This window comes from Sphaerodactylus townsendi, linkage group LG09, assembly GCF_021028975.2.
Source record: "Sphaerodactylus townsendi isolate TG3544 linkage group LG09, MPM_Stown_v2.3, whole genome shotgun sequence".
Classification (NCBI taxonomy): domain Eukaryota; kingdom Metazoa; phylum Chordata; class Lepidosauria; order Squamata; family Sphaerodactylidae; genus Sphaerodactylus; species Sphaerodactylus townsendi.
Window position 1 is genome coordinate 90092200 of NC_059433.1, and position 23954 is coordinate 90116153.

At 41.6% G+C, this 23954-nt stretch overlaps 1 protein-coding gene across 6 annotated transcripts in view; it reads left to right on the forward strand.

Moving 5' to 3' along the window:
- Positions 1 to 23954, forward strand: part of RUNX1T1 (RUNX1 partner transcriptional co-repressor 1) — a 154536-nt gene that overhangs the window by 102241 nt on the left and 28341 nt on the right. For all 6 annotated transcript variants that reach the window (XM_048507447.1, XM_048507449.1, XM_048507448.1 and 3 more), the window contains 4 exons: positions 479 to 616; positions 3213 to 3454; positions 4055 to 4144; positions 14009 to 14190. In XM_048507447.1, coding sequence (XP_048363404.1) covers positions 479 to 616; positions 3213 to 3454; positions 4055 to 4144; positions 14009 to 14190 — 652 coding nt within the window. The remainder of the gene's footprint in view (positions 1 to 478; positions 617 to 3212; positions 3455 to 4054; positions 4145 to 14008; positions 14191 to 23954) is intronic.

Genomic DNA, 23954 nt, shown 5'->3' on the forward strand with positions numbered 1-23954 from the left:
GAGTTCTGTGAAGCAGATAAGTATTGTAGCCTTAGAAGAAAAAAGATAAGCAGCAGGTGAAGGCTACTAATGCATAGCCAGTGTCAGGTGTATGACCAATACTCATCTGCAGACAATCAGGTTCTAATTCTTGAGGAACCATCATGACATTTTATTACCATTCTGCTTCTTCGTTGTTGTCCCCTATTTGTTAGGGTTACTCACCCTTCAAATAAAGGTTCATTTTTCTAGCTCCAGGGCTCCCTGGAATGCTGCATCTGAACTCTGCTAGAACAGAAATTAGAAATACAGCACAGTAATAAATGAGGCTTTCCCGTCTGTGTTTGATATGTTGAAAGCTCTTGGGGGGCGAGGGAAGCTACTCGATCCTGAAGGCATTGAGGGTTGTTGTTTTTTGCTGTATTAGTTTCTTGTTCTTATTTCTTTGGCTGTGTGTAAAGGAAACAAATAGAATTAATATTGTTCATGTTTGTTTCAGATCGCATTGAGAAGCATTCCACAATGCCAGACTCACCTGTGGATGTGAAGACACAATCCAGGCTGACACCCCCAACGATGCCACCTCCTCCCACTACCCAAGGAGCCCCAAGAACTAGTTCTTTCACACCAACAACATGTAATTATACCATTTATTTTATAGATTCTTCTGCATAAAAAGGTTAGATTCTTGCTAGAGGCAAACAGCAGAAAAGGATGACAAATGAAATCTGGACCACTCCATGAAAGAAGCAATTCATATGCTGAACGGTCCCAAGATGAGAAGGGATTACTAATAATTTTGATGTGTTAATGGTTATTAAGCTCAGAAATTGTGTTACTCTGATAGATTCTGTGTACTATAAAGGAACAATTATTGTTCTCTTCCCTTTGCACTCTTGTCTTAAAGGTTTAATCCTTAGGTTGCTTAAGTGAATCATGAAAACTTTGATCAAGGCAAACATAACAGTAGCGGAGTAAAAGTGGATCTTTAAAGTTACTACTGGTAAACATTACACTTTTCTCTATTAGATCTTAACAATCCCCTAACCTTCAAAATCCCCTAATCATCCATTTATTTTTTTCTGTTTTATTCAAATAATCTAGCAAGGGTTTTTAATTGTTCCAAGAATTTAACTAAATTCTTGAAGTGACCTATTGTCGAAGGCTTGTCTTGAAGTGACTTTGGCCGTTGCCAACTCTAAACCTTCACAGCTCCAGAGTCTGTATCCACAAAAATAAAACCAATAGGTTGAGCTCCAGCTGTGGCCAACAACTTCCTAAGCAACTCTGTTGTAACCAAGGCAGAAATATTGAACTCTCTAGATCACGGATTTAGCTTTTTCCAGTCCTCTTCTGCTTCTAATTCTCTGGTACGGTGTTGTCTGCTTATATAGTAGATCTTAGTTCTTAATGGCCCCATACAAAGGGGATGGCAAATCTACTTGTAGAAGCAACATGCAGCTATGCTGGCAGTTCCACCCTCCCTGGCACTAGGACGCCACACTGGATGCCACACCAGTGCCCCAGGGCCCTGCCCTCTCGGACTTACAGTTCCCAAAGGTGGTGTAAGTCCATGAGTCCTATGAGGGCTTCTGGGCAGCAGAGATGCTTTTTACTGTTCAACTTCTCCACGCCACTGGAGAGCCTCTATGGCAGTGGTGGCGAACCTTTGGCACTCCAGATGTTATGGACTACAATTGTAGTTCATAACATCTGGAGTGCCAAAGGTTCGCCACCACGGCTCTATGGGAACGGTTGGGTGGCACCACATCAGCGCTGTGGCCTGCTGCCAAGTTTGAATAAGGCTATCCATTAACTTGAAGTATTACACACTGGTGTCTTTAGTTACTAGTGATGGTGGAAGAAAGCATTTATATTTTTTAAAAGTCCAGTTTTCCGAATAACTTCCGGCTCTTAAAGGTTTAAAGGTGGGACCTCCTTACCTTTCCAACCCTGAGGACACCTTTGGAATTCTGACACAGAATGGGGAGCATATCCACAAAGAGGCTGCTGCAAGAGGAGGAGCCATCCACAAAATATCAGGGAGTGAAGTTATGCATATGTCTTGTTGCAACTTCATATTTCAGGCATAAGCTCTGCTTAACAGGATGCCTTTTAATCTGCCCAGCCAATCAGAAGGCCTGCTGGGCAAAACCCCCACTTGGCTCTGCCAGCTTTCTAAAAACACTTGGCAGGCACCAGGAGGGTGTTGATGGGCACCATGTTGGAAACCCATTTTAAAATGACGGAGCTGTTATTCTCTACTCCCATTTCTTGTATCAGCTTTGTTTTATTCCCTATTGTTGGAGGATAGTATGAGAAGGCAGACCTGTGCATTTGCTCAGATTATTTTTGACTAATGCTTTTGCATGTTCTCCACTGCAAAAAGTTTCGTTTAAACAGTCAATATTACTGTGGCCAATACCATAAGTGAAGTGCCCTACTTACACTTTGGCTTTTTGCTTATAAATCATTGCCAGTCATATTTGGGAATTTGTTGGCTTGGTTGTTAATGTCATAATTTTTGCCTCCTAGAGCTTGATATCAAAGGAGAATTGCCCAAGTTTGGAGAAAGAAAGGGCTGTTATTTCAGTTAGACTAATGGAATCTTATGCGGGAAGTGAAAAGAGATGAATTTCTTTCCTGTCCACATTATAAATCAATCACAAGAGAACCTCTTTATTCAAAACAAGAATTGTCATTTCTGAGTGAAACAGAAGTTTTACTCTGTTCTAGGATTTTTTTTTCTCATTGAAATTAATTATGCACTATATTGAAGAGAACTGCCACAGGACAACATTGTGTGTTTAAAACTGCCACAAGACGGCATTGCGTGTTTAAAAGTCAGGGAGAAATATTCAGAAACACCCCCTTTGGGGATGGGTGATATAATAAGTTTAACAAATAAACAAACAACCAAATAAATGCATAAATTCGAATGAATACTTGGTGTAGACTAATGGAAGATAGCAGCAGCACCGGAAAGAAACAGTGATTTTCCTAGACTTAAAATGTTTATGGGGATCATGCTCACAATGCATTCTGCTCAAAATGCAGAATTTGATTATGCTCAAAATGTTTATGGTTTTATGCTCAAAATGCAGAAAAACTGAAATGGTACTGATTCTTTTTATTTTTTAACTGGTTGTGATGCTGTTTCTAAAAATATTCTGATACAAGATTATACATATTTTATAAAGCTTCTTTAACATGCTGTGTTTTCCCCTTTTCAGTAACCAATGGCACAAGCCATTCACCAACAGCACTGAATGGGGCTCCCTCTCCGCCTAATGGCTTTAGCAACGGGCCCTCATCATCATCCTCATCCTCTTTGGCCAATCAGCAGTTACCACCAGCTTGTGGAGCTCGGCAGCTGAGCAAACTGAAGAGATTTCTTACAACTTTGCAGCAGTTTGGCAATGACATTTCACCAGAGATTGGGGAGAGAGTGCGCACCCTCGTGCTAGGACTTGTGGTAAGCAAAGAGAGGTGAATTGCTGACTGTGGGTTTTGCTGCCTTCCTTGAAATGTTGTCATTTGGGTGATGCTTACTGTTAACTTCAGTGCTTTTATGCCATTTGCCACTGTTTTTTGCAGAGAGTTCACAGTGATGTTTTAGCTTCAGTTCCCCTGCAAAGGTAGGTTAGACTGAAAAATAGCAACTGAGAATGATTGACTGGCCCATGGAGCTTTGTGGCTGTGTAGGGATTTGAGTTCAGGTTTTTCATGTCCCAGTCTGAAACCAAATTCTTTTTTTCTTTTCTTTTTTTTTTTGCACAAAGATGATCTTGACACAATCACACAATAACATCAAGGATACTCTACAATTTTGCCTGGTAAGGTAGTCATATTATCTAGAGAAGGGAAAGAAAGACATGGTAAAGTACAATGACATAGAATAGCTATGGTACTAATATTTCCAGTACAGTACACATTTCATGTATTTTGCACTGCAGTATTAATAACATGCAACAACTGAGGACATTCTTCTGTAGAAGTATTCTTAGGTCTTTCTTCTCTTGCAAAGCATTTCTGTTATTCATTTTACAGATTTTTTTCCCTTTTCATTTGACAGAACTCTACTTTGACAATTGAAGAATTTCATTCCAAATTGCAAGAAGCTACTAACTTCCCACTGCGACCTTTTGTCATCCCATTTTTGAAGGTATTGTACTGATCACTGATCTGGAAACTATTTTAAACCTTACTGTTGCTAGGTCACAGATGTGTATTACAGGTTTCCCCCTCCCTCGTCTTTTTAAAGAGACCTGAGTAGAATACATCTAGCATTTAAAGGCTTCCTTTCTTTGCTTAAGTGTCTGAGGCTCTGTTGAAGTGACGTTTCTCCACTACTAACTAGACATGGAATCTGTCAGTATTCTAACCTTACGTGCAAAGCTTTATACCATTTGTTATGTTTAAATTCATCAGTTGATCACATAGGAGTTAAAAACTGTGAGCAACCTGAGTTAAATCTGGCCTCTGAGGGATGATGCTTGGTATAGAGAAAACAATATACGTGGCAGCAAAGCTTGTAGGCTTTGTTGGTTGACTAAGTTCTAGCAACAGTTCAAGCAATACCACTGAGATTCTAAAAGCAGAGGAGTGATGCCAAGTTCTCTCACTACATCTCAACACTAGGTACCTATTACATTACAATCCATCATGTACCCTTGAGAGGCACAAATAGGTGACAATCCCTAGAAGGGGATTATGTTAGTTTTGCTGCAGGCCTTGTGTATTGTCAGTGTTTCATTGGGGTGGATAATGTTCCCTTCTCCATTCGTAGGTGTGTGTTCATAATGTGCGTGAGTGGTCTTAGCATGTGGACGAAATTTCAGGCATAGTTTGTTCTTTTAAGCAGGAAAGAAACTATTATTAAAGATTAAACTTGAACACATACATGGAAGTAACCACCAATGTAGGAGAATACAGAATTGAAGGAAATAAAAGGGAACATATATCTGAGTTACATCATGCTGGTTACCTTCAGTTGGATGAGTCACATCCCTGGTAATGGTCCTGGGTGAAGTGTTTGAACTCCAAACAAAGGGAGGGTTCACCTTTTAACACTACTGCCATCTTAGGTATAACCCCCTCCCCCATCCAGAGTTAGGAATCCTGTTCCTCGTGGAGTTGCTCTTCTTGCAGTGGGACACCAGGGATTGTTGCCTTCATATCTGTCTCCCTCATCACCTTTTACAATGTCCATCCATTTGACTCCCCTGGCAGGTAGGCCAAATAGCTGGGTTTCCTGCTGATCCAATGTTCCTGTTCTCATGGCTCTCCCCCTCTTGGGAAAATAAATAGTTTGCCTTGAGCTCAGGAACCCCAATCATAACATAGCCCAACATCTTATCTCACACAGTGTCCATCCAATTCGTCTGGAGATCCAACAACAGGACACAGAGATTCATCTATTGGTGGAAGCCATGGTAGTGTTCATCTCTTGTTGCCCTGCGCATTGGCTATATATTTGACCATCCGCCAACCCCCTCCCTCCCAGGGTTTGACCACTGGGGTCTGATACCAGACTTCTCTTATTATTAATTACTTACTGACAGTTACTACTGCTATAGTTTTAAGGTTTTGTATTATTTTAACTGGGGCTATTCGATTTGTTTTAAAGTCTTCTGTTTTTCTATAAGTACACATACATGTATTTGTTGAGGTCTTATAACCAAATGTCTGTTTGAGGTCATATAACCGAATGTCCTACTTTTGTGCCCATAGATGTGTAGGTTTGTGGGACAGAATGATGTAGCTCCAGGCAGAGCATCTTAATGCAATAGATGTGTGTTCCTTGGCTATATCAGACTTATTGTACTGTAGAGCTAACTGTATTGTTGCTGTAGAGCTAATCAGAATCATTTCTTCCTTTGTGGGTATGGGAGCACAGTTAGAAGAGTAGAAGACAATCTTTGGAATTCATCATTGATTTCAGTGGAGCATTTTATATTTAGACCACGTTTAAAGGCATATTTTTATGCTGTTAGTAATGCAGAGCTGACCTCTAAGAAAATTTGATACTTAAGGATCAGGCCCAGTATTGAAGTTCAAAAACAGTGCAAAACATTGGCACAGAATCCTAAAATACATCCCTAGAGAAAAGACCTTTTCTTTCCAATTAGCAGGCCCATAGATTACTTAAACCTTTTAATGCTTGTATGGCCAGATAAGTGCTTTCAAGTAATGATTCTTAGAAAAATATCTTTTCATCCAGCATTGGAAAACATGGCTTGTGATGAAAGTGCTCTTAAGTTAAATTTTGGAGCTCAAGTTTATAGGATTAAGATAGCAATTTAAAAGCTTCTTTAAAATCTTTTGATCACTTCTTGATGCTGAAACACTTTCCTGCTCACCTGGGGAGGTAGATTCTCCCCCAAAATCTTACATCTGGAATTCTGGAAAGCCTTCTGTGTCGAACAGTTGGATGTGTTGGACTTTTCCTTTGTATGTACAAAAGTTGTTCCTGATTATTATGGTACGTTTGAAGAAACACATTCATTCTTGGTTTCCTTTCCACAGATTGGCCCTTTCCTGTGATTTATATAATTTGTTCATGAAACAAACACTCTTCGGCAGATTGTGTGTGTGGGTGCGTGCATGTGTGCGTGTGTGTGTGTGTAAAACTAGCAGGCCCGGCCACGCGTTGCTGTGGCAATTGTCCTTCTCATCACAGTCCGCAACCCACACAGATGTCCATGCAGGTCCAATGATCCCCAACATAGCCTTTTGGGGTGGTCAAATGGAATCCCTCTTTCCCTTTTCAATGCACATCATTATATGGTGCTGTCTTGTTTTTTTTAGTATAAGGTAACCCTTTCCATTCCACAGCGGAACTGTCCAGAGTGTAAATCCTGCTGTCCATGAAGGTGGTTGACACGCACAGTCCTGGCTTGGGTAAGGCAGAACTGGCGCAAGGAGGCTATCCCAGTCAGGCAGCAGAGGCAGTGGGTGAGGCACAGAGAGTGAAAGTTACCTGCGTGTGAGGGGGGGAATCCCACCTGATGTCTCACATGGCAAAGTGTGCATGTGTTTCACTTCCACTCGTATAACCTAACAGTATTACCTATTTATTGTTTTAACTGCTCATCTCTGGCCATCTGCGCAAACATTCTAAGGGCATACCAAGCCCTCAGGCCACAGACATTCTAAGAGTGACAGTTGAACACAGCCAGCTTCATGGCCTGGTGCACCAGGAAAAAGACGTTTTACCTGGCTCAGGTTTAGACTTTCAGCGATGTGAAGGTCCGATTACCTGCCCGCAACAGGGAGGTATGTCCTGTGAAAATTTGGGGGTGATCTGTCCAGCAGCTTCTGAGGGAGACCATCAGGGACAAACTCACAGTTTGATTTTTATATATATAGATTAAATTGATATAGTTTGGTTTGTCTTATTTCCTTCCAGTTTATTGATCACATTTGCCTAGTAATTTAGATGAAGGTGTGCAAATTTAAGAATTGTGATGTTTTCCTGGGAAAGCTTCAAAGTCAGTTGGGATCCAAGGCTTAATTTGGACCATGGCTCAGTCCCAGAACATCTTTTTAGTGCCAGAGATGAACTCCAGAACAGTTGAAGATACAACAGAGATGAAGAGTGCCTCAGACTATGTGCAGAGAGCTGTAATGTATGTCATCTATATAGTGTTGAGCAGTTGGAAGAGATGTTAATAGTATAACCCGATACAGACGTATTCCAGTCTAATCTCATTGTTTTCAGTGGTGTTAGACTGGAGTAGCTTGATACAGCATTGTACTGTGAGTGACTGTACAGCTTTTTCTGTTCTGTTCTTAAAGCTGCAAATTTAACCATGAATGCATTTGGATTATAATGTTAACTTGCTTATTTAGAACGTAGTTTCCAAACTGGCTTGCTGGGAATGTGCAAAGCATAGTTTTCAGTGCATAGATAATATCAAATTCTCGTTTTACTTGAAAGAGGAAGGAAAGATAGGAAATTGTGGGTGAGCACAAAATGGCAATAAAGAAGAACTGTGCGACTGAGAGGCTTACACCAAACTGTTGATGTTGCATCTCAACCATGTCATCATAAGGTATACATGCAGTGTAATAAGGTGGCTTTCAGTGGAGATCTTATGCCGAGAACATGTTTTCATTTACCATGTAGTTCTGTTAGGGTTGCCAACCTCCAGGTGGGGACTGGAGATTTTCCAGAGTTATAACTTATCTCCACAACAGAGATCAGTTTCTTTTAAGTAAATGGATACTTTAGAGGATGGACTCCCTGGCATTATAATCCACAGAGGTTCCTCTCCTCTGCAAGCTCTGTCTTCTTCTAGGCTTGGACTTAGTAATACAGATCTGTTCCTTACACAGTCTTTCAACTTTTTAGGAATGTTCCTTAGGCCCTTTCTGCACGGGCACTGAGTGGGGGTGCATCGGCATAGTTTATACCGGCGCACCCCTGTGGGACTGTTCGCATGGATGGTCCTGCTGGAAGCGGCGGCAGCGCAAGCAAGCCCTCCATTAACAGTAAAGTTGCGGCAAGTTTTAGACGCTTCCTACCTCCGGTCGCCTTCTTTCGCGTTGTGGAGGCCAGGGGACACGGCCCCCTTGCCAGAGCGACGACGCTGGAGAATGAGGCCGGGGGCGTGTCTCCTGGCCTGCACAACGCGACAGAAGGTGACTGGAGGTAAGGAGCGTTTAGGAGGGCTGGGAGAGAAACGCCGGCTTCCACCTGGTGCCGTTCGCATGGCACCGAATGGAAGCTGGCGTTTCCAAAATACCTCGCTCCTGAGCGAGATTCAAAAACACCGTTTTGGCGGGAGCTGGGAGCCGCTGCAGCGATTTGGCAGCGGTGCCTGTGCAAGCAGTCCCCGCCAAAATGCTGCTTTACCAGCCCGCCGCCGTCGCTTTTAGCCTGTGCGGAAAGGGCCTTAGATTATAGTTTGGCACTATGAAAGTTTTGATGTTTTTCTTCAGCTTTATTCTAATTTTCACTATTTCGCTAACAATTCATGGTCTCAACCACAATCCGTTCTTGGGCTTGTTTTAGCAGAAGAAATAGAGCTTCTCTGTCCTCTGATTTCAGTGATGGAATCTATTTGATTTCTGCATTGGCCATCCAGTGATGGCTATGTATACAATGATGTGTTTGGTTGTCTGAAACTAGTTTGCACACTGTTGTCTTCAGAGTTGTATGAGTCGCTTTCCTGCTTCGTTTCGTGCTCCTAGCCCAAATCTTCCAACAATATTTGATTCTGCTTTGTTTCCTCCTTTCGTGTACCAGTTACCTGCGATTATCAACACATCTTGTTTGGGGGTGTGATCAATTTCTTCTTGGATATTTGCACAAAAGCTTTCAATTTCTTCCTCATCAGCATCTGTAGTTGGGGAATAAACTTGAATGATAGTTGTGTGGATAGGCTTTTCATGAAGTCTGATATGATTTGGTCAGATTTTGCCTGTGCTACATTGCGCCCCACTATTAGGGCAACTTCAGTATTTGAACGTTTGCCATTCCCTAAGTAAAACACTTAGTAATTTTTGAAATAAAAATGTCTTAATACTGTCTACTTCAGTTTAATCACTTCCAAGACTGCAGTGTTTAAACATTCCATTACTTGCTTTACTACTTCAAACTCTCTTTAATTCATATTTCTTATGTTCCACATTTCTGTTAAACACATTGAGCAACTTTGGAATCCATGTTTGCACTTGTTCACATCAATAACTGTACTTTCAGCTTTAGTTCAGTTACATAATTAAGAGAATAGCTCCAATAGCTCTTTCCCAGTAGCTGATTGAGTACCATCCAACCTGGAGTTTCCACCTTCCACCATGATATCTTTTTTATTGTCTCATCATAGGGTTTTTGAGGTAAGAGATGGTCAGAAAGGATTTATTATTATTATTATTATTATTTATTTAATTTGTATACCTACTCGATCCCCTATGCTGGCTCCAGGTGTAGGAACAACATTCACTCAAGCAACATCAACAGGAGCTGTCGCATAAATATAAAACACATAGGTTCCATCCCATAAAATAGCTTAAAACTCATAAAACAGCAAAACCATAATAATATATAATAAAAGGCGCCCCACCCTAATTTAAAACTCTACTCCCCATGGGGATGGCAGGACTTTCTCATGTCACCAATGTTCCTTTCTGGTGCAGTATGAAACCAGGGCCGTTAGTTGGAACCCTGGTTAAAGTACTGCAGTGTCAACCACAATTTCATCTAACCCCTGGTTAGTAAGTTGGTGCAGAAGGCAAGTGATAGGTGAAGCTTCATCTCTGGGTAACTCCGCTCAAAAATCCTCTACTTGTATTGTAGGATATAATTATTGTTGGAAGCTCACACTCTTACCTCAAAATAAACTAATTTAAAGGTTATTATTAATTTAAATTCAGGGTTCCCTCCCCAAAATCACACCCATGTGACATCGAACAGCAGGAGACCAGGGGGCCATGGGGAAGGAGTCATGGGTAGTGCAATGGCATTGTGTAACTTCCAGGGAAAATCTCTAATTGTGACATCATGCCACTCCAGGAATGGCCATAAACTCTATGGTAATCACAGAGTTTCCTGTGATTCCTAGAGTGACATGACATCATTTCTTGGTTTTCTCCAGATGTAATGCCGTTGGACTGATGACAATTTTTTACTTCATATTTCTCCTACCAGTTGCCAAACTGTTGGCACAAGCTAACTGACAACCCTACATAAAACAAATATAAAAACCATAATTTAAATATATCGTTCACAACACAATTAAATTACAAAAGCAACATGTTCAAACCAATAATGATAGTAAAAGTATAATTGTAAAATTATGAACCTGTTAGAAAATGGAGAGGGGGAATCAAACAGTTAAACATAAACATTCTGGATAAATAAAGTGATTTGATTCATTACAGCACAGGTGTCAAACTCACGGCTCTCCAGATGTTATAGACTACAGTTCCCATCATCCCCTGACACCTGTGAATTACAGGAAGTTGGACTGTCCAACCTGCTACTGGTTTTAACATAGTATTTCTTCTGTCACTTCTGGATAGCTCTAGGAATTACTGGGAGCTCTATGGTAAGAACTTCCTATAAGTAGACGAGGCTTTTAAAAAAACAACATTTTCTCCAAGGACATTGTGTCCTTCCTCCATCCCATGTGCAACCCTATTACCGGTTGCCAGGCTGGAAGATCTGGCTCCAGGTAGATAGATGTAAGGAAATAGTTCCTTGAGGAAGGAGCTGCTACAGAAAAAGTCTGATCTCTAGTGGCCACTCAGATTTCTTGCAAAGATGAGAAACCCAAGACAATAGCGTAAACAAAAATAATTAAAAGCTGTTTAGTAGGCTCATTTCATAAATTGGTTCCAAATATGTTTAATTGTGTATAGTCCTTTGCACTTTTAAGTTCAATTTATGCCTTGGGCTATTAAAAGAAGATTTTTAATTAACCTATGCAATGAAATCTGATTATGTTCAATTTATAAATGCATTAGGTAACAAGTGGCCAAAATATAGTTCATGAGTTTTCAAAGTACATCTCTGTAATGCTTTTTGGATGCAGAATGAGCAGAAACTGAAAATGGAGAAGGCACGGTGAGCCACTTTCTGCATTTTAAAATTACAAATGAATATTATTTTTAAAAATGTGTCCTGTCTTATTTTTCATTCAAAATTAATTGTTAATAAGTGGCTTTTGTGCCATGGAATTCTTCATTTGTTATAGATAGGAAAAAAAACCAAATTTATGTTACTGTTTTGTGAAATATACACAGGACAAATCTGGATTGCTGACCTGGATGCTTTTATACAGCTCTATACAAAAATGAAAAAGTCATTCATAAGGCCATTCACAGAGAAAGAAGCTTACCTACTATAGGATTAATTTCTTTCATTAGCTGTTGGGGGAACTTTTTTAAGAGAGAATTTTTTTTACAATGAATATTATCACCTGAATGTCATCATCCTGGAGTTGACAGTTTTAAGAAAAGAAGAAAGGAAAAAAGCTGCAAGGACATTTCTAGACCCTTCCATCAGAGCTTCACACCATATGGTTGCCATATCGTTTAGTTGGGATCACTGGAATCAAAGATGCAACTTCTTCGTTTTTCTAATTTTAGTGCTTTTCCTCAAAGGAGACATTAATGACAAAAACCATATGGTTGTGGGAACATGGGCCTTAATAAGTGCATTGAAATGCTGCTGTAACAATATGCATTAAAGTCTTGTTTTCATTAAGCTAATGTAACCCGCAGACCCACGATTCCATTTTGCATTTATGGAGAAACATTTACTGGAAGGATATTAGACACCATTCTAATTACCTAATCTGGCACCAGAATTAGAGCAAACAACATTGCTTTGTATTACCATATTTTTTTTTAATTGGCAGAAGATGTTTATGGAATCGCTAAATTAAGCAGAGTACCAAGTGAAAGACTCATGAATTGTGTCATTCTGCATATCTACATTTGTAAATGGTCATGTACATGTTTCTCATTATTTACTCTGCTACATAACAAAAGGGTGGGTTAAACATGCACAGCTACCTACTGAGGGTCGTTCCCCCCACCACCACCGCCGACCCCTAATCCCAATAGATATTTCCTGTCAAGACTTCCAAAAGAGAACTTCAGTGCTTTGTTGTTGCTGTTATTTCTATAAGCAAACACTAATCTAAACCAAGTTTTCATCATTTCCACTGAATATGAGCCACTAATTCTAATTTAATAAAAGGTTAGAAACCTATGGATTACATCACTCCTGTGCAGAGTGTGTTTATATTCTGTTCATCAGGTTGTTGTTTTTTAAGACACATATTAAAACTCACTTCTGGCCTTGAGCCAGGAAGCCCTCTGTCAAAAGACATCTGTGCTCAAGATGTCCAACATGTGACTTCATTTTCCTAAGAGTCATTCAGGAATTTCACTGCAGACTTTTGCATGTTTACTCAGAGGCAAATTTCACTATAGTCAGTAGGGCTTACTCTTGAGTAAGCATGTATTGAATGGCACTCTTGTTCTCTTGTAGAGTCTGAAAAGATTGCATTTGGTTTGCAGCCCGAAGCTCTTTGGTTGTCCTAAAGAAAGAAGCCCACTTTGATGCTGAGTGGAGGCGCACACTTTCCCACAACACGTGGGGCTCTCTGTTGTTACCGCCAAAGAGCGGACACTTTACACAGCTTGGTAGCCTGAATGGCACCAGACTATGCACATTTGCCAAACTGTCAGAAACTTGCATGCTGACTAGCAAGCTCACACCACAGGATAACTTCTAAAATGACGATAAAGGGAAGTAGGACGTGGGGGAGGTAGTAACTGCAATTCATCTGGATTTATATGACTTGTGGACTCCTGGACAGAAATTTGTAAAAAGGAAGATAATTTTGTTTATATTGGCTAGCTGTATTTTGAAATAAAATGTCTGTCTTGTGTTTGTGCTAAGTAGACTTTAAAAGACAGAATCACTGCTGGTCTTTCCAGATGAAGAGGAAAAGGCTGGGAAATGTGTTTGTGTGTGTTCTCTATCTTCTGCCTTCCTGCTTTAGACCTTCATACCCCCCAGAGAATCCTGCATTTTTTTAAAAAAAATTCCCCCTTCCAATGCTTTAACCTATTTATGCCTGAGGCAATACATAGCAACTGGAGAAGTGCCAGATGGTCACAGAGGAGATTGTTGTTGTTGAATGACGCCAAGCACATCGTGGTTTTATTTAGCTATGCCACCCCTATTTTCAGCAGCCCTGTTTTGAACCCAAAGAGTCCAGTCTGAAGATCAGGAGTAGTAGTAAATCCATTCTTTTTGATGCACCAAGCCAGAGTTACAGCCCTGATACGATGCAAGAATTGCTGGTAGATAGTACTGCTACAAATGTTAGGCCCGGATGAGAAAATGAGTAACTGTCACTGAACCATCTGTTTAAAGAGAGAGAAGGAATTGTTAATCTGCTCCATGTGTGTCTGGGTTTGGCTTTTTTGTTTTGACAGCTTTCTTCCTGGGATGCTCTAAGGACACTCACTAATGGGGATGTCTGTTGCTTGTCTGTTCTTTCAGGCCAATCTGCCCCTGCTGCAGCGGGAGCTCCTGCACTGTGCAAGGCTGGCCAAGCAGAACCCCGCCCAGTACCTCGCTCAACATGAGCAGCTGCTTCTGGATGCCAGCACCACCTCACCTGTTGACTCCTCAGAGCTGCTTCTCGATGTGAACGAAAACGGGAAGAGGCGAACTCCAGACAGGTGAAGATTTCAGGCATCTTCTTTGATGCCATAGCAAATAATAATAATAATAATAATAATAATAATAATAATAATAATAATAATAATAATAATAATAAACAATAAATTCAACTTTGTAATGTTCACTCTTTCTGTTACAGAAGACAATTGTATAATTGTTTTTTTATTTTTGTATATTCTAATACTAATACTAAGTGCTGTGTGAAAAAGGATTCTGCATGACATGGACAATTGTTCTTGTATTTTTGTTCAAGGGCCATGGTCTGCTAATCAAATTCTTCTTCAGAGGTCCAAAAGACTCTTCCTGTGTTTAAATGGTGTGAAATGTGTTGAGGTGTTCCTTGTCTTTTCTTTTTAAGGTGTGATTCTTACATGAATAACCATTTCATGCATAACAAATTTAAAGATAACCTCTACTGAGATTAGGTGCTGTCTTCTTTGATCCATTGGCACAGTACAGTCAGTTGTGAGTGGCAGGAGGTTCAGGCAAAGATCATTCCAAAATGGTTGAGCCTATTTTAACTGATAATGATATTTTATCACTGATCTCTTCCACTCTGTAACTGCTCAGGATATGGGATATGTCACTGATCCACTCTTTGATCCCTACCCTCCCATACATTTTAGACATGCGTAATCCATTGGTCGAGAAACTTTGGTCCATTCCCAGCTCATTTCCAGTGTTATAGCTAGAAAGGGCAAGGAGAAAATTCCAGTTGGGGAAGGAGGGTAAGGCATAGGCAGAGAGCGTGTTGAGCGGTCTGCGTCCTACATGTTGCTTTCAATGGAGGGAGGGAGGGAGGGAGGGAGGGAGGGAGGGAGGGAGGGAGGGAGGGAGGGAGGAAGGAAGGAAGGAAGGAAGGAAGGAAGGAAGGAAGGAAGGAAGGAAGGAAGGAAGGAAGGAAGGAAGGAAGGAAGGAAGGAAGGAAGGAAGGAAGGAAGGAAGGAAGGAAGGAAGGAAGGAAGGAAGGAAGGAAGGAAGGAAGGGGCTCCTAAATGGGACTGCCTAGAGCCGTGGTGGCGAACCTTTGGCACTCCAGATGTTATGGACTACAATTCCCATCAGCCCCTGCCAGCATGGAGTGCCAAAGGTTTGCCACCACTGGCCTAGAGCTTTGCGGTTGGATGTAATCAATGGGTAGGTGACACCTAGATCTACATGTCATTATCCAATCCTTCAGATGCATCCCTCTTTATTCTGAACTGGTTCTTTGAGTCTGTGGTCAGGTGGCTAAAGTAGAACAAGGTGAAGTGGAATTCAGACAAAATAGAGGTGATGCTGGTTGGAAAGGTGGTTGTTCTAGAGAAATTGAATCTAAGTGAAGTTGGCTTTTTAAAGAGCAAGTTAAATGCTTAGTAATGCTCATGCACCCTGCCTTTCTGTTTGAAAAGTAAGTTGGCATGGTGGCCAGGAGCACCTTCTATCTGAGTTGCCAATTCCATCCTCACCTAGACTCAGCTATGGTGATCTGCGTATTTATAATCTCACAGTTGGATAACTGCAACATACTCTATGTGGGGACACTGTTGAAGACAACTTGGAAACTACAACCTGTCCAGACAGTGGCAGCCTGATTGTTGTTCGGGGCCAATTGCTGGGAACACAGGTTGACTGTTCTTGAAATAGCTACATTGTCTGCCAGTTCAAGTTCAGTTCAAGGTGTTGGTTATGGCTGTTAAAGACCTGGGATTCACAGATTTGAAAGACCACTTTTTTCCATATGTTTCCATATGTCCCAGTGCACCATCAGAGGTCTTCAGGCAGCTATCTGTTGGCTAACTTATGATGGCCCTTTTGGCATCAGCCTGAGACCATGCTATTTCCATGATGGCCTCTATTCTATGGAATGGGCTGCTTGAAAAGATGGGGGAAGCCTCCTTTGGGGTCTTCTAGAGGCACTGTAAGGACTACTTGTTTGCCAGTGGTTATAAGGGGAGCTTGGGGTTTGCTATTTTATCCTGGAAATGTTTTATCTATTGTTGTAGGCTGCCTTGAAGCATGAGGAAAATCAGGGTATAAATATTTCAATACATAAGACTGACTGACTGACTGACTGACTGACTGACTGACTGACTGACTGACTGACTGACTGACTGAATGAATGAATGAATGAATGAATGAATGAATGAATGAATGAATGAATGAATGATTCTTTGCAGGCAGTTGTGTGGGAAGAATTACAATCAGAAAATGATCTCATGTCCTAAATCAAGCATGAGCTGATTTAGCATGTTTCTTTTGACTTACACTTAGTAAAAATAAATAAATAAAACTGACATTTTTTTAGCAAATACTTGAATTGAAATATCAGCAAATACTTGATTTGAAATAATTAATTTTAAAAAGTCAAAACTGTAGTTTAGATGTTGTGTTCAAACAACTTTAGAACATCTATGGAAATTGGTTTTATCGGGTTGATGCTCAGCAGGTAGTCCCTTGCATTCTTTAAATTTAAAAGAAAAATGCTGCTATGACCATTGAAGACGTCAAGAATTTTGAACAGTGTATTGAGAAATTCCAAGGGTAGTATTTTGATGTGTTCCTTTATGAAAAAGGAGGGATACAGGAAAGGGCCCAAGTTGCTCCACAGTAACTTAAAAAGGACACACTTTTTGAACTCAGCAATGTGTGTATGTATGTTTATGCACAGAAGAAAAAAATGAGTTGATAGGAATCCTCTGCATGTAAACGTATCACCCATAGTGGATTAGATCTGTAGGATTTTTTTTTAATTATGGAAGGATTTCGTTTAACTGAATGACTGGATATATCTGTATGAATAATTGACTTTCCTTTTTTCTTTTCTTGTGCTATCAAGTCGCAGTTGATTTATGGCAACTTAATAGGGTGTTCAAGGCAAAGAGCATTCAAAGATGGTTTGCCATTGCCTGCCTCTGCATTGCAACCCTGGTGTCCACCTGTGATCTCGGACCCAAATTCTGAAAGGGTCAACCCTCCTTATCTTCCAAAATCTGATGAGGTTGGGCTGTCCTGGTCAGGGCAATTGATTTTCCTATGGTTCTAATTTTTTCTTGTCCTTAGTACTACCAGATAGTAGTGCTTACTACTGCTAGATAATCACTTGGTCGCCACAGTTTGCTTCTAATTTTTTGGACACTGACTTTTAGTGCTGTTTCATGTGGAGAAGAAAATGATGCAGATATCTGAGAGATAGTTGGTATATCTGCATGGAGTAAGTGGAAGGAAAAAACTGTTTTTAATTGATATATAAGACATTTAACTAGTCACCTTTTAAACATCATTCAGTATCGGTGATTGGATTAACTGGCCAGGCAGTGGAATCAAAACACTGTAATCTAATCTGGAATCTGCTTTTTTAAGCAAGCTGTTGGTGAACTACCTATACTGAGATAAAGAAAGGGTGTGAGGTTGGGCCTGTGTAGGGCCTTCTGTTTCTGGGCTATCTTCCACAGTTGATAGTGAGAGTCACTGCACTTCACTGGTTCCATTTCTTACTAGAAGGTAGGCTCTTGAAGTCAGTGCTCTCTCCAATGCGAACTGAGTGTTGTGTTGTTCTGGTCTCCAATTTGCCCTCATGCAGCACTGCTAGGGATGGTCATCCAGTCTCAGGCAGGTGTTGTCGTGTTTCTGTTTTTCTAGAACCCAGGAGGAGTGGTAGATGCCAAGAAGTAGTAATAGGTTAGAAGAGGGTGAATAAACTTAATAAATCAGAGTGGATGATGGTAAGGAACTGCTGATTAGGAATTACTCCATGAAAAGATTAGCTTGGGCATACTTCTGGGAAATGGCTTTATAACTAGAAAGTCAGGTGACTGCTGGGTGTGGAGTGCTTTCATGGATGATGCCCCCCCTCTGTGTGTGTGTGTGCGTACATAAAAATTAGAATTACCTATTGCTCCTTGAAATTAATTAATTCCATTAATTTTCAGCTTTACCCATTACTAAAAGGCATGGTCATTGTCATTTATGCATTGGTGGCTATGAGATTGGGTTACTGAAGTGCTGTCTATGAGCACTGCCCAGAAACTTCAGCTGGTGCAAAGTTCTTCTACCCAGTTGCTGCCAGTACATTTTGCACCTATTTTGACACAGTAATTTGCAATTCATTTATCATCACAATTCAAGGTTTTGCTTTTATCCTTTAAAAAGGATTACATGACATGAGGTCCTGATCCTGCCTCTCACTATTTGAACCTTCCTGACGGTTAAGGTCTGCTCAAGGACGTCCCACCTTCCATCTTAGATGGGATCAAGATAGACATCCACAAAAAGAAGAGGTGTTTTTGTTGAGCCCTCAGAATTCTGAAATGCCCTTTTAGGAAGTTTATTTGGTTGCTTCCTTTTGAAGATACTTTCTTCAAAACCTTTCTTTTTCTTTCGGTATTTTTTAAAAAGCTTTTATTGACGCTCACAGATATTTGGCTGTGAGCTTTGTTCTGGTTTTAATTTCCATGAACAATTTTGCATTTTTAATAAATGGACGGCATTACAGCTGCCTTTCAAGTAAATACATAAAAGCAGGGGAGAAATTATTGAAATAAAATAAAATGCCAATTGGTCCTTTGTGTGTTTCACACACCCTTAAAATGATCTTTATCAGAGGCCTAAAAGGCCAGATCTTTGCTTGGTGCATAGACATGTGGTGGGAATTTGAATGCAGCCTAAGAAAAAGTACCCATTTGCAGAAATATATATTTCATCATGCAGTTCATCCATCCTTTTATCATATTCATGTTCTGTTTCTCACCAGTTTCTATTGTAAGTGGGGTTTATGAAGCAGCCTAACAGCAGAGTTCTGTGTGTGACTGAATGTTTTCTTGGTGCATATGGTATGACATGGATGAGCAGCCACGGTGAGATTTTGGAGTCTATTAAACTAGCTCATTAAAAAGATCAATCTGTTTCTGTAATAACACTGGGAGTCATCAGTCACTAAAAGAGAGGAGAGTGACACCTGAGGAGACAACACATTTTTGGTAATTGTGCATGGCATGTCAGAGACAAAATGCTCACTGTCTTTTATTATAATTCTATGTATGGTTTTAAATAACATAACAGTATACAGTCGCTCCTTGTTCAGGCAAAAAGAAAATAATGAATCGTCTTCTGTTGATGCCAAATCAGTCACTGGTATATGTGTGTTTATTGTGGATATGGGATAATTATATGGCAGATATAAAAGTCCCTGTGTGTATTTCATTTCTAAGCATCCTGGGACTGGTTATAGGTTTGCTGTGTGGGTCACTTGTTTGGTGGGCATGCCTTTTGTGCAAGAGATCACATGACCTTCCTCCACTCATTTTGCAGATATATGCTGCCCGTGGAGGAGAGGAAGTAATCCGAGGGTGCAGAAAATTTGGCCACAGCTGTTTTATTGGTGTGCTGGCAAAAGGAAGCAGTCTGCTGTCCCCCAGTGACCACTGGGCAGCATGTCTGCTGTCCCCCATTAATAACTTTTCCCCAGCTTCATGCATGGCAGAAAACACCAATTCCTGAAGCAGCAAGATAGTGGGAGCCATCTGGATGTTGGCCTTTGGATGAATTCCCCTTGCTGCCAAGGGGCATGAGCCACCAGCAGCCCCCACCTAGGCTTGCTCCATCACCCCCAGGCCTCTTATGGAAGCTCCCACCAAATGGGGAGGACCAGCATTCAGGCTGTCCTCCCCTGAACAGATCAGTCCCCATGCACAACCTACCACGTTGTGACAGATGAAATGCAGATAACAACAACCACCACCATAAACGGAATGCCAACAGCAAAAAAATCAGAACCACGCGGCTGGGTGGGAGAAGCCATCATCATTTGGGTGAGAAGAGCATGGAATGGCCTTGCCTGTCCATAATAGGCCATGGTCCCGCTTTCTCCAGGCACATCACTTGCTCACGCCAGCAGATGGGCATATCATGACTGACAGGAAACAATCAGCTAGAGTTGGAGATGCGGATGGTCCGAATCTGCAGTTCAGACTGAGCCGCATTGATTTGGGCGGACTCCCATCTCCTTAGCTCCCATTGGAAACAATGGGGCTTGGGGGCACCCCCTTTGGGAGTCCTTAACTTTGCCCCCCGAACCAAACTGCACCAAACTTATGGGATATCATCTGGACCAGGGGTAGGGAACCTGCGGCTCTCCAGGTGGAATTCCCAATCTCTCCCCGGCATCCTGTCAACAGCAGCTCCGAGGAGAGCAGGAAAAGCCGGGGCCAAACAAAGGGCCAGAAGGCTGACGAGGGAGCCTCCAGTTCACTAATTGTAGTTAAGGTGGCAGGAAGGTCCTGTAAATGGGCTGACGACTTTGTCTGCAAAAAAACCATAAATGCCTCAGCTAATAGCCAATTCACGATTTGTAGAACCCTCTGATAAGGGTCAAAGATCGAATTATCCGGAAACAATTGAGCGGGCGAGAGCCCCAGCAGATCGCGAGGAAGAGAGAGAAGCCCTCTTAAGCCTCCCGCCATTAGCCATCTCATAGGCTTTCATAGCGATCCTATGGGATGTTCGGCGCCCAGCTTCGTCCTGACTTTCCTCCACACTTTCGCTCCTAAGGCGTCCTGAGCACCCGTTTCATCTGGGCGCAGCTCCCTCTGGCAGCCGATTCTGCATTGAGTGGTATGAAGGGCCTTGGTGCTGGTCGATGGCATCAGAGGCGGGAATTAATCCTCCCTTGCTCCTTCGGTGTGTGCGGCGGGTTCAGGGGTCCATAGGCATTCAGGAAACCAATTGGATCCATAAGTCTCTGTGGGCATAAATCAGCCATTAAGCCTAGACAGAGCATGTGCTTCAGGGCATAGTGGTGGGACCATGGCACTCTATCCAATGGGGAATCACGACCAGATTGGCGACAAGAATACCGTCAAGCGTGTGCCGGCCTCCTTAAGGTTGGGGCCAGAATTTAATGGGAGAGGGCTAGAGTCGCCATGGATGACACTAGGTCCGCCCAGCCATCGCCGCTGAGCCCGATTAATGAGCATGGACATTGCGTCACCCAGGACAATAAGCCTGGAAACCTCAAGCCAGTCGACCCACCACCTCTAACAACCCATGAAGGCCGTCCCCGGTGCGTAGGCGACGATTTTTTACCAGAAGGACCGCCAACCTCTCCATGACCAACCCTCAGGCCGACTACACTCCATGCCAATTGATCTCCGGACGGGGACTGCCCTGAAGGGAATGGAATTGCGGATGAACATTGCTACACCACCACCTGACCCTGGGTTCGGGGCGCTGGTGGAGGCAGCGAACCTGGGGGGCCGCGACCTAAGCCTAAGGCCCTACGGTCTACGCCCTCAGGTACCCAGGTTTCGGTGACACAAATAGATCCATTTACAGATCTCGAGAAAATCCCGGTTACTGCGGTCTTATTGTTTATGGACCACAGCATTAATCAGCACCAGGGAGGCGAAGCAGGTATCCCTGAACCCAACCATCCTGGTTCCCTGGGGATAGATTGGGGTCAGAAACAGCGAGCACATCTACTTCGTCCGCTGTCTATCATATGGCCGCCGCTACGCTATACCCACCCGTCCCATTGGTACTGGGATCCCTCATTAACCATGGTGCCCAATTCCCACTCCCAATAAACTAACCCATTTCTAATCTAAACCTACTAGACTCCTCCACTATAATTGGACTCAGTCCTATTCCTAATCTAACCAAATTAAATCAATTTTATTTTTACAATGTAATGGCTGAGCAAACTCACTCAATACCCACAGTATACTAACATTAACCACTATTACAGCCCCACGAAGCAGCAGTCCTGAAATAACAATTACAATAGCAATTTATGGGCGGTGGTTAAACTATTAGAAGGGAGCATATGTGTCCGGGTTCCACTATGTGATATAATTGCCCAAAATACCACCGGTGGGCCTAAGATGGGTATGAATGTAAATGCCGAGCTCTCGCAATTGGGCCATAGATGATAGTATATATATAGTGTCCATGTAGCAGAATAGTTGAGTACTCTACAGGCTGCTGCAGCATCCACGTAGAGCCAGGAGAGGGCGCTAGATCATATTCGCAGCCAATTGGCCATGCTGGTAGGGGCTGATGGGAATTGTAGTTCCTGAACATCTGGAGAGCCGCAGGTTCCCTACCCCTGATCTGGACAGTCTCCTGAGAGTTTGGTGCTGATTCGTCTGAAGAATGTGCCCCTGCAGGCCGAAATGTGCAAAAACACCTAAAAATAAAAACGCATCCGAATTTCTCAGATATTCCCAGAGATTCGGACCTTGGCCAATCCAAATCTATTAGTCCAAGAAAAATCCTAATCCGAATCAGCCCAAATTTTTCTGGTATTGACCAACTCTACAAACAGCCACTCTTTCATGGTAATCAGTATTGGAGAGACCAAACCAGTCCCCTGGGGAGGTGTGGAAGGCACAATAACATTTTTGAAGACCCAGATTTTGTTGCACTGTTTCCAGCTAATGTTGAATGAAGTTCATTGAATTGTGCAACATCGAAGTTTATCAGTATACTTCTTTTGAAAGTTTTGGTCCACGCATGATTATGCAATTTTCACTTCAGAAATGGAGAACTGACATCAATTGCATTTTTCTGTTGACAATAATAATTTCTTTCACCAGAGGCCCTTGTGTGTGGGAAGAACTGCGTGATTCTTTCTCATAAATTATTGTATATGAATGCATTGAATACACACACACAAATGTGCAATGCAGACTTTTCAGTCAGTTATAACCTACTTCCATCCAATACAATATGCATTTTTATCTTCTTTGTATAATTTATCACAAAAGGGGAAGAAATATTTTCCAAGGGGCATCTTTCGTCATTCTCAGGTTCATTGATGAAAGAATTACCTACTGCTGCCTTGTAATTAATTAATTACAAGATAATTAATACAGGAAAATGAGGGCGCATGAGACAGTTTTGTAAGTAGCATAGCTTTGTGCCTGTGTAATAAGAGGACATTGATCATTCTTATTGAAAAGGATTCACTTTCAAGTAGTAGCTTGACCATCTTAAAAATTCCAATGTGTAAACAGGTTATGGTGATGCTTTATTTCCACCCAGTGATTTGCTTCTTGTATGTGTTCTTAAGTAGTAGACATATCAACAGTAGTGGGATTATTTTCCCATCTTTGCTACTGTTGCTGCTATTGTACAGATGTTGACAAGGAATAACATTTGTATATGGGACTTCTGCAATGCATCTGTAAAGTTTTTGAAATCTAAACACATAGGCTTGGATCCTGTGATGTCATTTCCTCATTCTTCTCTCCCGCCACTGTAGAGCCTTTCCTTCACTGTAACTTTTTCTTCCTTTGCTGCTAAGCACTTCATCAAGTATAAGATCAGTCTTAAGGGTTTTTGCACACACAGAAGTGCTATTAGCATTTCTGCTAAGAAATATGTACAGTTTTCTTAACAAATATTATGTGTTTGTATGTGAAAAGCTGTTACTGACAACCAAAGCAAACTAGTTTTTCTGCAGTTTTATCTGATTTGAGAAATTTATTGCTTATTCCAACAGACCATGTTGTGACCCTTTGCTACAATGAACATTATGTTGTAATCTGATGTAAGTGCATCACAATATTACCGAGAGGCAGTGATTCAAAAGATATGCAAGTATGGCTCCATTTGTTAGCCAAGAGAAAGACAGTGATTATGCTCAGTTTCTGTAAGATTGTGGGCACTTTCGCTCATGCAGAACAATGCACTTTTAATCCACTTTCACAATTGTTTGCAAGTGGATTTTGCTATTTCACACAGAAAATCCAGCTGCAAACTGCATTGAAAGTGGATTAAATGT